Source organism: Parasteatoda tepidariorum, chromosome 10 (assembly GCF_043381705.1).
Source record: "Parasteatoda tepidariorum isolate YZ-2023 chromosome 10, CAS_Ptep_4.0, whole genome shotgun sequence".
Lineage (NCBI taxonomy): Eukaryota > Metazoa > Arthropoda > Arachnida > Araneae > Theridiidae > Parasteatoda > Parasteatoda tepidariorum.
This window is the reverse complement of record NC_092213.1, coordinates 76,417,994-76,436,345: the sequence shown is the minus strand read 5'-3', so window position 1 is coordinate 76,436,345 and position 18,352 is coordinate 76,417,994. Positions and strand designations below refer to the sequence as shown.

The 18,352-nt window shown below is 30.9% G+C and overlaps 1 protein-coding gene across 1 annotated transcript in view; it reads left to right on the top strand.

The window, feature by feature from the left end:
* Positions 1-7,704: 7,704 nt before the first annotated feature.
* LOC107439072 (solute carrier family 12 member 1-like) overlaps positions 7,705-18,352 on the top strand; it is a gene marked incomplete in the record, with an annotated part of 80,733 nt that continues 70,085 nt past the window's right edge. The window contains 2 exon segments of the mRNA XM_071186785.1: positions 7,705-8,219; positions 18,090-18,305. Coding sequence (XP_071042886.1) covers positions 8,195-8,219; positions 18,090-18,305 — 241 coding nt within the window.

The window sequence follows — 18,352 nt, the reverse complement described above, 5'->3', positions numbered from 1 at the left end:
AAACGTTATTCACATTTTATTGAAAAATCTATCACGTGTTAGTGGATCAGCTGATAGGTTACATTTTCAATATAAACTTTTATAGATTCCGAAATAGTTCATAAAAAGTAATCGACCAGAAAAGCTTACGTTATTGCGGCACTTATTCAATATCTGGTAGAAAATTTAGAAACTAAAAGAAAAAAACCCGCCGAAGTAGTTAAGTTCAAGGAGCAGTCATAACATTTATTTTTATAATAACAGATAACAAAAAAATTGAAGGTGAAATTTAAAAAATACAATATTTTATGATTCTAATACTTTTTAATTCGTAGCGTCATTTCTTAATTCATTAGTATTGGCAGGCAGAGGAAGAGTGCGTCAACTTTGGAAGGAAATTTAATATGTTTGTAAGAAGGCTTAATCCTTTGCAGTGGAATGTAGCTAGTCTGGCGACACTGTATTAATACTGGAAATATTAAATTAAAGGATGTCGCAGGTGACTAAAAATGTAAGAAGTGGTAAAAACTCAACTCATTTTTATTTACTTTATTTAATTTCTCAAACGTAACCTCCACCCTGACAATTTATTGTAAATAATTCATATTTAAAAAAAAAAAATTCTTGTCGATTTCGATAGTAAACTAAAAGAAATATGTCAGAAAAAATTGTTAATTTTTTGTTCCATTTAATAGATTTATGCATATTTTAATAACCACTTTTTACATTTTTAATCACCTGTGGTATCCTTGTAGCCTTTAAACGCTTAGCAACCACTATTCTTTAAGCTACAAAGAGCTGAAGTATGTTGCTTCAATTCGAATGCAGGCCTGCCAACTACCACGCTTTTTGAGAAATATTTTATAGAGTGGTAGATATTTAAGAACCAAAGCCTTTGGTAATTTTGCCAAAGTTTTAAAAGCTTCACAGCGATATGGCTGGAACAAAGAGGCGTTGCATTTGAAATTTTAAATAATTTATCTGTAGTGGTGCGGAAAATAAATTTAAATAAATAAAAAATAAAGCATAAACATAGCTACCACTAGAAATTTTTTTTACAAAAAGCGTACAAATTTGGCAACCCAGCGAATGAACTGTCTAAGGCAGGAACCTTTATACACCAACGTGCCAGTCTCTCTAAAAAATTGCTTAGTGAGGTCATAGACGTGCCGTCAAATAATTTTGACTTCGTGATTATTGGAAAAATAATAATACTATCAACTCAAAACTCTTTATTTACATTGAAAAAAAAATACATTTTGCAATGTCTCAGTTATACCTGTGATTCAACTTAAAGTAACATCAGTGTGACTTCTGTTGTTGCAGATTAGATGACCAATAACTTATATTAGGTTGTAAGATGTTAGTTTAAGCAGGACTGTTGATATTTTTTGCTAGTTATTTATTGTTAGCTTGTTTTTTACGGTTATTAATTGTTTTTCAGTATTAATTTTTTTATTAATAATTGTTTATTATTTTGTTTGTTTTTTGTGAATTTTAATTTAATTGTTACATATGCTTCATAGCGTAATAACGTTTGTGTAATAACAATTCATAGTGTAACAACAATTATGATCGGTGGAGTACCCAAAATATTGCGTCGCGTGCCATTGGTTCGCCATCCCTTTCTAAGGCATTATTACTAATCTAATTAACTACTTCTGTTTAATTAAAACTATTGAGCGAACTGCCACATAATTATTGAGGGGGCCGGGTCTAGTAGGCATTATTTCTTAGTTTCAGCAGTTTCCGCAATGAACTGTCTAAGGCAGGGCTACCAAAAGGTGTTCCTCTGTACCCTAGGGTTCCGTGAAAGGATTACAGGGGTTCCGAGAGTTAACACTTTTTTTTACCAGTAATAATTACATTTATATCCAATTTATAAAACATAATTTATTTAATATTTTGGCTGCTTATAAGAAATCATGGTGCTTTTCCATTTCGTTGGCACAAGTTATTACGGCTGTTTTATCTATTTACTTATTAAAAAATTTTAAAAAAAAACGTTATTTTAAAAAGTCAAAATCTATAAGTACCAAATTTATTTACATAAAATGCCAATGAAAAAAAATTTATTAATATATATTTACATTTTCTTTACCAACAATTAATCGAATAAGGCCGGGATAGCCTGGTTGGTAGGACCCTGGGCCCATGTCCAAGAGCTCGTGGGTTCGATCCCAGCCGATCGAAGACTCCCCGTGTAGTAAATGGTGACTGATGCACGTTAAATCTGTCGAGTCGCAAAGTCCTCCATGTTGCCATAACAAATCAATACCTCTGAGGGTATTGATCGAGGAGTTTTGGATTGGTTCATAATTACAAGGTTACGGAGTTGAACATTAGTAGTCGTAAACCCAAAATTGGGTCGGCTGTTCAACCACGGATATAAAATAAAATTAAATGCATCGAATAAGTTATGAAAAGGATAGAAAATGGTTTCTCAGGGACCCCTAACTGTCACAAATATCTTTTTCTTAATGTTTTCCTGAAGAATCTTCTTTCGATTAGAGTTAACAATAGTTAATAAATATAAGTCCAAATTTACCTATGTACTTATGCTTTAAATATTTTAAAAGTCTTTTTATGGAAGCAACACGTAAATTTCTTTAAAGAACTAGTTGGGCCCCCAACCATTCTATATCTACAGTTTCTGAATTTCTAAATCAGACAAGGCATGCATTTCTAATAAATGCCATAAGTATTTCCCTTCGATTGAAATAAAATAACTGAAATCAAGAATAAAGAATTATGTTCTCTGATAACTAATTTAAACGCTTACAACAGTTCTTTTTCGAAATCCATAATTCAGCTCATATCAACATATGCATACCCCTAAAAGAAATTCCAAATATTTAATTCTTTACATTCAATATTTTAAAAATAGTTAGTAGTCATTTTTTTGTTAAGTCAGTTTTTTTTTTAACCTTTTGGGGACGGTTGATTCAGAAAAGCATTCGCACAAAATCAGAATTAAGTTGTAATTAAATAAAAAACGGTAACTTAAATGTAGTCGTTGCTGATTTGACAGACTTACTTTGCTTTTACTTCAATTATTGTTAGTTTAATCATATACTATATAATCAATGTTAATTCAAAGTATAACTAAATAGTTTTATTTTGAACAAAGTAATGGTGAATTAAATAAATCAAACAATTATAACTCCGCCCACAAATAAACTGTTAAAGAATTATTTTGATTTCCAGTTTAATCTTCTTACCCTGGTTGACACGGTTTTATGCTGGCACGTATTTGTGACAGTCGGCTCGAAAGGGTTAAGTAATGCAGGGGCTCCTCCCCAAAGAAGCTCGATCATTTAGAGTTCCATTGCCCCCGTAAAAATAGGGAGCCACTGGGTTTAAGGTCACACTTGCTAACTTCTCGCATGACTAAAATTTTCATTCGAAATCAGATTGAAAATTTTAGTCGGGCAAGACATTAGCGAGACAAAATATATATTTAAATATATATTTAGTTTTACTTTACCCGTCGAAAAAAGGGACTCTTTTTAATAATTTCTCTCTGAGCTGAGCTGGCTCAGGGGATAGAGCCTCCCAATGAGGTGGCTCGGGTTCGAATCCCAGTGATGGCTGACTGATGCGAATTCCGCAACGGAATCGCACCGACCACAGTGCTGACGTAAAATATCCTCAGTGGTTGACGGGTCATGGGTTAGAGTCCCCTTGCTGTCAGACTGACCTTAGGAGGTTTTCGTGGTTTTTCATGACGGTTGGTAAAATAGAGGTAAAACGGGATACTTGGGTTGTTTCATTATTTATGAATTTCGATGACTACTTAAAACCCAGTAACGTTTTTCGGAAGTCATGCTTCCTTATGTTTTTTTTGTTTTAGTTGCGACTAAAAATTACATTTACTATCTCTTTTTTCGTATTTTTCATTTCATTCTTATTGTCATTATCAATCAACCGCAGGAAGAACTAGGTGTGATCATTTGGCGAGAAATATTTTCGAATTGTACACATCAGTGGAGAAAAAAAATCATAAACTAAATATTGTAGAGGAAATGAAATTTGGATAAAGATGATAGTGCAACAACTTTTTATGGTTTTATGACAATTTTAAAGTGCTCTATTTTACTTATCTAATTTTATTTCTTTTTGTACAATATCATAAAATCTTTTGTGCGATTGCCGCTTTAATTATTCACATTTTAATCAGTGAACAATTTTAACGGCACAGTCATATAAAGCTAAGATGATAACACCTGCAATTCAAATTATTAAGACTTTTTTAATAAATCATTCTAGGGAGTTCAATCTCTACACGCTTCGCTCGCCAATCTCCGAAACTACTATCTCAGTTCCTTTCGGATTGAGTCCCAATTCGAATTCACTTCGCTTGCTTATGGAATATTTATGTATTTCAACATAGCTTTGTTAGTATGTCGGTACTCTATTTAAAATACATATTTATACTAAAAACATATACCAGACTGCGAAACCTTGGATTTATAAACATAAAGGTAGTAAAATAATTTCCACTATTTTACTACCACTTTGTAAAATATTTCTCGTCGAAGTTAGTATGACTATCCAAAGAAAATGTTTACATCCTGCGAAACCTTGGATTTATAAACATTAAACAGAAAGGTAGTAAAATAATTTCCACTATTTCACTGCCACTTCGTAAAATATTCCTCGTTGAAATTAGTAACTATCCAAAGAAAATGTATACAAGAAGTTAACTTTAAAGCAGGACTGAAAGTAGGACCAATACGAAAAAAAAAGAAAAAAACTAGTACTAGTAAAACTATTTCATTTCTAGCCTTTTTTCGAGATGAGTAAAAAGATGTACTATTCTTATTTATAAATTATTCATCACTATTTACATTTACTCTGAGGAACGTCGGAAGTTTAGTCGTCACTTCCTATCAAATTTTTATGAGAAAGAATCGTTAAATAACCACTTGAAGAAATTTTCCCAAAAAACGTAGAAAGTTAGCATTTCTTTTAATTAATCCTACTCGTCTACCTTAGATTAAATAACTAGTGCGCTAAATGTGGCAGGTGCCCAACTTCAGGACAAATTAAGAATTTTATTGACATTAATCTTCGTTTAACTACACGTTTGTATGTAACGTAATGTATTTCATAATAAAAATAACAAAACTCCAATATTTCATTTCCGTATCACGTCTTCTTTTCGAAATGATAAAAACAGGCAACTTAATTATTTCACTGTTAAAATTAACCTTGATAAAAGCAAGACATTCGTAATTAAACGTAATTTAATTCGTATTTTAACAAAACGACTAAAATTTATTATTCGTTCTGAAATTTATCATGTTTTTTTAAATATATATTTGTTATATTTTTAACCCAAATTAGTAATTACATAAATAAAATAATCGTGTAATTTAATCGCGAATATGCTACCATAAAGTTGCTTTTCTTAATGTTTCAAAATAGGAATTAGGCTGGTAAAAAAAGCAAAATGAAATTACGGAGGCAGAGTCCTGGTGCGCCAATTGGAAAAAAAATATCAAATCTTTCGAGCATAAATGTCCAACCGAGTTTTTAAAGGTTCTTTTACATTCCATCAAAATGCCACATACCAATCTGCTCCATTTTGTGGATGAATTTTTTTTTATTGTCGCAAAATTTATATTTTAATGTATGAGTCTTAGTTTAGTAAATTTATTTTAAGGTTATTATTCCCATAGCTACGTATAAATTATTCAAAAGCCCCATTTTTACAGGCGAGACTTTAAAAAGGTAACAAAATTAAGCAAACTTAAGCATCAAGCGAAGCTGTTAGTAGAGTCCATAGCTGCTATTTTTAAATTTTCTGGTTAAGAATCTTTGTAGTATTAGTGGTTAAGACTCTTTGTAGAATAACTATTGATTTTTGAATTATAAACAGGAGTTATTTTAACCATTCAAACGCTGCTAAGACTTTTACGTATTTTTTTAAAAATTATTTATTTTTAAAAATGATAACAAAACAACTTTGTTAAACAAAGAGTAAAATATTAAATACAGTCAAACCCCGCTATAGTGAACATGGTTTATAGTGAACTCTCGGATATAGTGAACGAAATGTTCGGTCCCGTGCCTTGCTATACCCGTATAATGTTATTTTTTGTGGATATAGTGAACCAAAAAAGCGATGAAGTTGGGTATAATGAACTTTTTTCTGTCTTCGACTGATTTTTTTCTTCATTTTTTTGTAATAATTTCGAAATTTCTACTTCAAAATAAATACATATACCGATTTTTAAAACCATCTATAGTGGAGAAGGTAGCGATAAGCATTTTTTTCTTGTTTGCTTCTTTTATCTTACTTTCCCATCCCTAAACAAATCAAGTAGATGTTTCCAATCCAGGCAGATGATGCACCTGTAAGGTGTCAGTGGGATCAATATGCATTTTCTGTCAGAGGGAATGAGTAATTATTCATTATTGGTCAAAGAGTTGGACACTAATATGTGTTGATAAGGCCCTCATTTCAACTCCTTTTTGCTCTCAGTGCAGTTAAAGAAAGCCTGCAAACAAGTGTCTCAAATTTAACTATGGCGAGCAGTAAACGCAAAATGTTCTCCATTGATGATAAAATGGGCATAGTCAGAAAAATTGAAAATGGATGTAATCAAGCTGATATTTGCAGGGAATATAAACTATCCAAATCTACAGTTCGTAACATATGGAAAAGTAGGCAATTAACAACTTCTGCTCATGAAAAAAATTTAAATGGCAGAAAAAAGTTGAGAAAAGCAGATCACAAGGATGTTGAAGAAGCATTACTGAAGTGGTTCAGCATTCAAAGAAGCCGCAATCTTCCAGTATCTGGACAAATGTCGATGAATTTGCTAAGCGATTTTATGAGATTACTTTTATGTGCTTGCTCGAATGGCAGATTAGACAAGTTTAAAAAGTGGACTAACAGAAATTCAGGAAAAATTATCTGAGAGTCGGGAAATGTTTCCATATCTGATGTTGAGGAATGCTCAACAGCTAAAGATTACTAATTTTTTTTTTTGTACGCAGGACGAAGAGTAATAAAAAATAACAAATTTTTTGCTACTGCGTAATATTTTTCAGTCATTTATTTGAATAACGTGTAATAAAAGGGAGGAATTTGGGAACCATATAGTGAAATTGCCCGCATAACGGATATAGTGAACTCCCGGTTATAGTGAACCAAAATTTCGGTCCCTTGAAGGTTCACTATAGCGGGGTTTGACTGTATTAATATTAAGAGGAAAACTCCCTCGAAAATTAAAAGTTTCGGCAGCTAGGGGCCTCATGGAATATGTTACGTTTCCCCAACAATAATCCGCAATGGGTTAATAAACTAAAGGCATCGTAAAAACTTTAACTAATACTTGGCATAATACTCATAATAATGATATTAAAGTTTTACATCATTTTCTCAAAACAATCAAATCACAATAGGTGAATATTGCACGAGTAATAAATGAATTAATCCTACATCTTACAATGAACGAAGAACTGATAAATGTTGACAATAGTTTTTCAAAATTTACTATGGAATTACACCGGTTTTAACAGCGGTATAAAATTGACTCTTATCGTCATTGTCAACATTCCAATTATCCATGGCGAAACTCAGCTTTCGAACATTTAGCATTCCAGCAACACCTGCCTCTTAGTAATGTGTTTACTCAACCCTTATAAAACACAAAAGAAGTAAAACTAAAAAAACTATTTTTAAGACGCGAATAAACTTTTCGGCAAAGAAGATATCGTATCTGTGATTTTTGAAACATCTCATTGGTTCCTATGCCATCTTCCAAACAACCGTGACGCTGCAATAAAAAGATACTCTTAACTCAAGACATTTATTCTAAATCATTAGGAACAAAACGTTTCGCATTCGATTGACTAGAGAATAAGAAAAATCGATTCACACTTTCGTATGAAAGAATTAGTGCTTAAAAAATTTAAACTGGATTTTTGAAAAAAATTGCTTCATTTCGATCAAAGACTGCTTCGACTTTCAACGAAGTCTTGCACTAATGTATGGTCAGCAGATTTTGACCAAAGAATTCTTACCGTCTTGGTGTCGTTTGATTTTTAGTATCGTCTGCGATATATTTTTTCAGACGAGAATTATTTATTTATATCCTTCGTACCTTAAAGTTATTTAGTCTAAACTTAAAAGTTGTAGTAAAAAGGCATGAAGTAGTCTTACGAAATAATCAATCGCAGTGAATAGGAAAAGCAAAAAATAATGAATTCGCCGAGAAAAAATTCTGGTAAGTTATGCTTGTTTTGTTTGAACAGTAAAAAAAAGCTCTGATTTTAGTTCATTGTCATTTTGTATCAATGTTCACTGTGGCTATACTCTGAAAAAAATTTAAAATCTGGTAGAAAAAGATAAGGAAAACGAAATGTTGTAACCAATTCCTATAAACCAAAAAATGCTTGTTCATTAAATTTAAGTGCTGAAATTGAGCGACAGATTTTTTAACATTGAAACGAAATGAAAACTTTCAAGTTTTCAACAACTTCTTAAAATATTTTTCACTACTTTTAATTTTTTACTGGAATATTGTCATCCTGTTTTATATTGTAGAATTTTAAAATAACAGAATAAAAACATTAAAAATTTATATTTTCAGTGGACTAAAAAAATTAAAAATAATTCCATTTTTATCACACCTACTCTGTAAATTAAATATAAGTGCTCAAATTGGGCGACAGATTTTTTAACATTGTAGCGAAATAAAGACTTTCAAGTTTTTAACAACATCTTAAAATATTTTTAACTAATTTTAATTTTTTTCTGGAAAACTGTCACCCTGTTTTACATTGTAGAATTGTAAAATAATAGAATAAAAACATTAAAATTTTTTATTTCTAGTGGACTGAAAAAATTAAAAATGATTAAATTTTTATCACACCTACTCTGTAAATTAATTATAAGTGCTCAAATTGAATGACAGATTTTTTAACATTGAAACGAAATAAAAACTTTCAAGTTTTCATCAACTTCTTAAAATATTTTTCACTACTTTTAATTTTTTACTGGAATATTGTCATCCTGTTTTATATTGCAGAATTTTAAAATAACAGAATAAAAACATTAAAAATTTATATTTTCAGTGGACTAAAAAAATTAAAAATAATTCCATTTTTATCACACCTACTCTGTAAATTAAATTTAAGTGCTGAAATTGAGCGACAGATTTTTTAACATTGAAACGAAATGAAAACTTTCAAGTTTTCATCAACTTCTTAAAATATTTTTTACTACTTTTAATTTTTTACCGGAATATTGTCACCCTGTCTTACATTGTAGAATTTTAAAATAAAAGAATAAAAACATTAAAAATTTAGGTTTTTTTTTTCATTGGAATAAAAATTTTAAAATGATTCCATTTTTCCACACCTAAAACGAAAAATGTAAAACGCATCCCTTTTGAAAAATTTTGGAAAATTATTTGTTGGTAAAAAAATTTATTCTTACGTAAGTGATAGCCACCCGTTTTTCCGTTTCAGGTATAAAAAAATTATGACCATATTTTTCTAGAAACGTTGTTTTTAAAATTTATATTTTATTTCATTATTTTATTTTTCTAATTTTGTGTATTCACGTTTGTTTACGTTGAGATGTGGCCAAAATTTTGATTGACGAAAAAATGCGGATAAATTTTGCTCCCAAAAATAAATTAAGAAACAAGTTTTATTGTCACTAAGCACAGAGTTCCAGTTAAAATTTGAGCTCCCTGGATGCTCGGAAAGTGGTCAAAATTTTAATTAACAGTAATTTTAGTTGGTGATTATTTGATTATAAATTCTGCTGGTTATAAAATAATTGAAACTTGTATTCTCATCTAGACATTCAGTTAAAATCTGAGCACTCTGGGAAGTCGGGAAGAAAAAAGAAATTACGTGCCATTGTGGTCTCCTTTAGCACCAAGAGCATATCTCTTAGTTTATTATTAATAGTAAATGTGAGAGATCTTTTTGTTTTGTAGCATCACTTGTCTTTTATAGCACAACCTCTCAATAATGCGTGCAATAGAAAAATAAATTCATGATAAATTAAATAATTATTTATAAACCCAATTATAAGTAATAAATAAAAAGTGGTACGAAGATTTTTGAAGTTGTGTAAACCTATCAATCTGTGCTATGAAGCTAATCTGGGTAAAGAAATGAGTAAAAAGTGGTAGTAAATATTCCTCTCCTTTAATAAAACTTATGAATCAAATAGCATTTTATAAAGCTAAATTCAAGAGAAACTTTGGCTTAACTGTGACTTTTGTCATTCATTTTTGAGATATTTATTTTAAATTCCTGCGAAATTAAAGCGCAAAACCTTAAAGTACAGATCTTATCACCCCCGCAATTAACTTGCATTGAATAATTAAAAATGGTAAAAACTGGAAATCATACAGCTTGAATAATTTATTTTACGCAAATTATTTAATACTTTTAATCAAATAATTATGTAAAAATGAAAACTCTATAGAAGAACGCATAAAGTATACCCTAAAATACACCTAAGAATAAATTCTGGAATCGATAAATAAATTAAAAAATTTCAAACAATTTCGAGTAGGACGGAGACGTTAACTTGTTTGAAATAACTGTAACTGCTTAACTTCAGTTCCTGGTGCTTAAGGACATTCCATTTTCTCACTCGACTTTTGAAATTTCAATTGTAAACGGTAAAAAAATTCTAATTTCAATATTTGCTGTATGACAAAATAAGGAATTTTTTTGATAATAAATTTTACTGCAATAATATCTTGTGAATTGTGTTTAAGTTTAAAAATAATTTTAACAAATTTAAATTTCTTCAGTATCTTTTTTTAAAAAAGCAGCTTTTTTAATGTTAACAGTGTAATATACAGGGCCCGACTTACGGGGCACAGGAGAAAAATTTCTTTGTGGGCCCCCCTCTGCTTCAGTAATGAAGAACCAAACTTTATGGAGATATTTAAATTTTCACTTTATAACAAGAAAATTGACTAGAACCTAAATTAGCTATAACCAATGGTCAGTCCCTCTCCAATGGTCAGACGAAATATCGTTCTGTTCATTTTATTGATTTTCAGACAATTCTATGTCAATCATGCGGAATGTAATTTTCTGATTATTAACTAAGTCATCTAGCTACGAAAAATTCATATCCTTGGTGACATTAGTGTGGAATTCAGCTACATTTTTGCAACTCCGAAGGCTCAATTAAGCCAATCAGAAGCTTGTATTTTTGTAAACATGTAGCATTTTGCGATAGGTAAAAATGCAGGCTTTTAATTGGCCAAATTTGTCCAACGTAATTGTGAACATTTAACTGGGTTCCGCACTAGAAAGCCATGGATTTACGAAATATAGATTTTTTTCTGTGTCCATACGATAGATTAATGAAGAAGCTAACATAACTGACGGATTCGACGCTGTACTGATATTTTGTTTAAAAAAAGTTAATGAAAGAAAGAAACCTAAAATCAACTTTCTATTTGATTTGGAGCCCCTGCCGTATGCCCCTGCCTTAGTCAAGCTCTGGTAATATAAAAGTTTAAACGTCAAAATAAAATTGCAGTTAGAATTTGTTCATTTAAAAAACAAATCAAACAGTTGTGAATTTTTGAGTTGCACTAGTATATTACTTTTCACAAATATAACAAATAAGAAACAAGAAAGTAAATAAATAAATTGTTTGTTTATTCGTAGAGAAAAAGAGTGCGCTTATTTAAAACGATTTTTTAAAAAAATTTAAGACTAGAACTAAAAACAAATGTACTGCATTGAGCATTGATTTTTTTTAAATAAAATTGTGACTAATTATCATTATTTTTAAAATGTAAGAGCCTATGCCATTATCTTACGTAAGACTTATTTTAAAATTGACTGAAGTAATTAAATATACTGAGTTACTAAATGAATTATCCTAAGAGGCCGATGCGAAAAAGTAAAAACTTGATTGGTTTAAAACAATATAAAGATGATAATAAAAGTAGACATATTTTGAGCGTCCGAAAATGAAGGTCACTAGTCATTCATGCCTGACGAATCTTGAGAATGGGCACCTATTTTGGAATGCTCGATGTCGACTTTTATTTTCATCTTCATGTTTTTTGAAGCCTGAGAAGTTTTTATGATCAATTATACTGTTCTACATATGGGTCTTGATGATTATCTGGATAAGAGTTTTATGCTCGTAAAAGTAAACATCTGAATTTTAATATTTTAACAGGGTTCATGTGGTCCTTAAAAACGTAAGAGAGCCGCAGCATCAATATTGTGACTAAGAAGTTATCTTTAACTTTAAATTTAAAATTTTGCAACTAGATATTTGGAGTAAACGAAATTGAGATTTTAAGTTTTGCTGCTACATTTTTATTTTCTTATTCTTCACGAACTTCGTTTAAAAGGAGAGTATCGTATCAGATATATATAGTGATGGTGGCAATCGAAAAATAAGTATATAAATTAAAGAAGAAAAAACAAACAAACAAAGAGATCAAAATTGCGATATTGTGTGATAAATGTAACTGATCGTAATTGAAGAACAGTTTGAACAATATTTTATGATGAATTTGCAAAAATAAGTCTCAGAATGTATACAAGCATCAAGATACTGTTTGCAAATCATTTTTATCCAAATAAAATCATGTATCTTAAATATTCGAGTAAATGAAACGATTTTTTTAAAGAATGAATCCTATTATATATGTTACCGGCAAAGTATGAAATCCGGCATTGTATAGAATGACTAGGCATTGTATAGAATGCCTAAAATTAGCCGGCAAAGTATGAAATGATTTATATTTCACACATTGCCTAGGCATTCTATAGAATGCCAAATGAGAAACCGGCAAAGTATAAAATGCATCTCAGATTCGTCAAAATGTCATGCAAAAATGACAAATTCAAAACGTCATCCGATTTGATATTAATTTACTCGTGGATATAATTATATTTATTCGTTATTTTAATACTTACTGACGATAGATTACATTTATTCGATATTTTAATACTTACTGACGATAGATTAGAAGAAACATCAGTGTTTGGAGTATCAGGCAAATGTATACCGGGCAATGGCACTGAACCTTAAAAAAACATCAGTGTAAGGTATACCGGGCAAATGGGCAGTGGCACTTGACCTTAAAAAAAACATCAGTGTAGGGTATACCGGGCAGTAGCACTTAACTAGACCTAGTATATATTTCGGACATTTGCCAAAGGCCTAGTCATACTAGGTCTAGTAAAGTGCCATTGCCCGGTATACATTTGCCCGGTATACCCTACACTGATGTTTTTTTAAGGTTCAGTGCCATTGCCCGGTATACATTTGCCCGGTTTACCCTACAATGATGTTGTTTTTTTAAGGTCAAGTGCCACTGCCCGGTATACATTTGCCCGGTATACATTTGCCCGGTATACCCAACACTGATGTTTTTTTAAGATCAAGTGCCATTGCCCGGTTATATTTGCCCGATACTCCAAACAATGATGTTTCTTCTAATCTATCGTCAGTAAGTATTAAAATATCGAATAAATGTAATTATATCCACGAATAAATTAATATGAAATCGGATGTAATAAATATTTCGGACATTCACCAAAGCGACTATGTGATTGTCAACTTTCACCGGTGAAAGTCAGCAATCACCGATTTCGCTCATTCACAGTAACATGCACATCATTTACATAATAATCTCATCAGGACGTTTATTTCATACTTTGCCTAAATAGCATCCGGCATTGTATAGAATGCCTAGGCATTCTATACAATGCCCAGGCAAAGTATGTAATACTTCTCACATTTCATACTTTGCCTAAAAACGTCAGGCATTCTATACAATGCCTAGGCATTCTATACAATGCCGGCGTTTTACACTTTGCCGGTAACATATACAACATATTATTACTACATGTTATTTTTAAACGTAACATATTTCGATGTTTTTAAAATGGCACTTAACATTCAATCGATCGATTGTAAATCGATGCAATTTTTTTAAAAAGAAGATTAAAAAGAAGAAAAATCTTTGCCTTTTTATCACAGAAATCAGCTGAAAAAATGTTTATTCGCTAAAAACTTTGAGATATTTTCTAATAATTTTTAATAAATAAACCTCTCCGAGCAATTATAGAATATTACTTCATTTTTTTATTATTTGAACTTGGTTGCTTAGCAACGGAGCAAAATTAGGTATTGCTCTTTTGAATCTGTCTATGGTTATTTTAAATTACTCATTTACGATGGCGCTTAGCTTGGCTGTTTCTTAATACTATCTCATAATAAATATAGCTTCCTAGTACGCCCCCCCCCCATTTATCATCCAATCTTTTCGAAATTTTGTCTATTTTCCCCCCTATTTTGAGGGTCAGGAATCTAAATGTGTAAAAAAAAAATTATGTTTGTTTAGAGAAAGTACGTTTCTGATTTCGTAGTTTAAGAAGTAGTTTGCACTGATTAATTAGCATATTTGAAGTCGTCACCCCCAGGAACCATTAAGATTGACATTTAGTTCGTGAAAATCCGATTATTAGGAACGGTTATTCTGGGTGATAACTTTTTTATTTTGCGCACTGTAATTTCAATAATTTTTTTAACTAATAGCAGTAATTTATTTTCCCTTGAAAATATAATCATTTTTATAAACAACTAGCTGAATTCCCGTTCTTCACACCGTGTGAATAAAAAGTAAATAAAGTATCAATAAATCACAGTAGAGAAACACAACGAAATCATGCTCATAACTGAAAAGCACATAGCGACCACAATGAAAGAGCTTAATGGAAGAACCAGGTAAGTGACATTTTTAGGGGAGTTGATGAATCACTGGTTTTGTCTTTCTATAAATCTTAACACAACTAATCACATAAATTTTTAGTATGCTAGTATGATTTTTTATTTCAAATTAGGCAATAAGGTTTTATTTTCTAGGTAGTTAGGTTTTATTTAAAATTGAGAACAATAAAGCAAAGAATTATTAGTCCTGTCTTCTATTAAATTGCTAATGAAATAGTTCGGATACAACTTTTTTTTTTCATTATGAAAATGGCACTTACCTGCTTCTTCTACTAAGTTTTTCAATTAATATACTTAAAATTACTTTTTTTATTATTCAATATTATTTGTTGCCATTTACGACGGCTTTACGTTATTGAAGTAAGCAAAACTTGCTTTTTGTAAATCATCCCATTAAAATAATGTGCAAATGTATTTAGCATCATTTGGCAAGATGCCATTACTCGCAGCAAAACCAATAATAATTAAACCTTACCATTATCAAATAAATTTTTCCGGTACATATCCTTTTATAATGGCCGTTCTAAAGTATCGGTATTTAAACTACTTAGTATCGGTTCTGTTTTAATCATAACGAAATATATCATTATAATATTTTATATCTATATTAGCATATTTGGTACTTATTATATAACCCTTCAACATTTAAATGTTGTGAAAAATATATTTGTCAGTGACAGCCAACTAAAGCCGAAATTTTTTTAAAAAAAACTGAATTCTTATTAGAAAACTTGATAGGGATTTTGGAGAATAGCCATTTCTCCAAATTGTATTTTCCAAATTTCGTCATGATAATATAGGAGCCTTAATCAGACAAAGTATAAATTTGATGACGTAAACCACGCGTGCTACCACGTAATGTTCATCGAATTCATCTGACATAGAGCCCCTGAATTAGACAGGCCGACTTATCATCTATTTTTGGAGCAAAGAGCTAACATAAGTACATAACATAACTAATACTAGCATAACGTTAACTTGCGAACTTGTTTGCTCCAATATTGCTTGATAGGTCAGCTCTGATAGTATAGGAACCTTAATCTGACATAGCGAATATAAAATTATTTAATATTTAAATACATGCAAGAAATTTTTTTTGACCAAACAGAGCTATAAGCTAGCAATTATCACTGATGTTATCTTTAAAATATGTGAAAATTGAATCGTTAAATTTAAAACAATGGCTAACGCTTAACCAATCAGAAAATTCCATTTCGTTTTACGCTCATCATGCAAGAACAATTTGTCGCAGAATGTTCTAATGTTAACAGTGACTTTTCTCGTGCTTGAAACTATCTGTATGGCAAATTTCATCGCTTTCTGTAGAATGGTTTAGGAGTCTATAAAGCACATACATACACATTCATTTATATATATATAGATTGAGTATTAAGTATTGAGTATTGAGTATAGTAAAGTGCGGTGTGCTCTCTGCTTTCGCTTATAGCACTGCATTTCAATAGGTAAGGCTTAATTTAGCCTAACAAGATTTATTTGAGTTTTGAGGCTCTTCTTCAAATTACTTTTCTTTGAATATTGTATTTAATACAATCGTATTTTTTTCTGAAGAAAAAAAAAGCTCAAAAGCATTTTTATCATTAACAATTTAATTAAATAGACTTATTTAGCTAATCTAAATTTACCATTATATTACATATTTGTTTTTAAATTGGAGACATAAAACTTTTGGTGAGAGAATTATTGTAGTTTAACCAATCATTATAAAAATATGAAGAGAAATGAGACACATTAAAGAAAAAAAAAATTTGAGCCGTTGTAGCGGTTAAAGTGTAATGCTTTTTCAGAACTTTGTCGTTTACCCCCAATCCCCAAATTAACCCCAAATCCCCATTAATCGATTAAAAAAAAGGTATGTTACTTCAGAAAAAGTGCATTTTTCGTCAAATTAAGCATATTTCGCCAGAGTTTCAGTTAACTGTTATATATATTTCAAGAGATTTCGTTGAGATAAAAGTTTTTTGAAAATTTTAAAAGTTGGCAGGTATACCTTTCATCCTCTGTCCAAGTTTCCGAACGCTAACGCAAACGATTCTAGAGTTATATGAGGCACACTGATAAACATACACAAATTTTGCATTTTATTATTTTATTTTGTATTTTTATATCCATCGCTGAACAACCGACCCAATTTTTTGGATTTACGACTACTGATGTTCAACTCCGTAGCCTTGCAATTTTGAACCCAATCCAGAAGACAAAGGAACTCCTGCATCATGTATTGGGAGAAATTTGCCTTCGTGGAGAACCTTTTAATGGATTTGCGTTACATGGAGAGGAAAACCACAAAAATCTCCCATGATTAGCCTGACGGAAAGGGGACTCTAACCCATGATTCGTCTAATACTGAGGATATTTCACGTCAGCACTGTGGTTGGTGGAATTCATGTCGACCAGCCATCGCTGGGATACGAGCCCGGTACAACTGATTGGAAGGTGAACGCTGTATCCGCTGAGCAATCACGGCTCTGCATTTTATTATAATAGATCAGGGGTTTCTAACTTACATGAGGACCGGGGCCGTAATTAAAATCAACAGACAAATTGCGGGCCGCAATTTTATCAAAATTTTATATAGGACTCTTTTATGTTTGAAGGAACATTATATATTACTGTCAGATTTTTATCAAATTGTACAAAACAGAAGTATTGAATTAAAAATTAAAATAAGAAATAGATTTTTAAAAATATTTAATTGTATATTAAAAAATTCTGGCTACAATAACTTTAATTGTGAACCTACGTATTAAACAATTAATGTGCAACAGATATCAAATTGTTATGATATAAAACTTAAAGGTATTTAAAACCCATATTGATTTTTATACGAAAATTGTCCTCAAAAAAATGACAACTAATATATTTTAGTTCATGGGCCATAAAAAAAGGCCTCCAGTTGGTAACCATTGTTATAGATTACTACCTTTCAGCCCCTATTTAACATTCCTAGGGTGAGAAAATCAACAACAAAAATCCTTCCTTATCCTTAGTGGGTGCCTACTATTGTTTATTGTTTATTTTGCCACTACTTCATCAAGTAACGATCGGATAGTGAATGACATACAATTTCTAATCGCCATTGGTTATATTTAGTCGCCCCTTGATTTATTTAGTGGTGACTGTCTTCAGTTTTTTCCGATTACAGGTTGTCACGAAAGATATTCATAGAAAGACCACGTGAAAAAACAGTAGCCAATTTCACATTCAAAGTCTCGTTTTTTTTTTAAATCTCATTTTATTGAATTGCTCAATTTATTGAATTTTGTTATTTAATAGCAGCACGCCACTTCTAATCATATGTCAATCTACATGCCGTAATATTCATTTTCAGGTGATAGTCAGCAAACCAGATTTCAAGTCTCTACCGTCGGTGTGGACAATCCTGGGTTTGAGTCCGATCAACAACATAATGAACAATCTCCAGGATCAGAACCCAGAGCACGAAAACTCAGCATCCCAAATATCATCAATTCAATTGTGACAAGAAAGTCATCCATTCCCAAGAGAACCCCTTCCATATCCTTGCAAGTAAACGATGGCAATGAAGGTAAGAATACATACATGTATAATATATATATCTATACAATGCCTAGG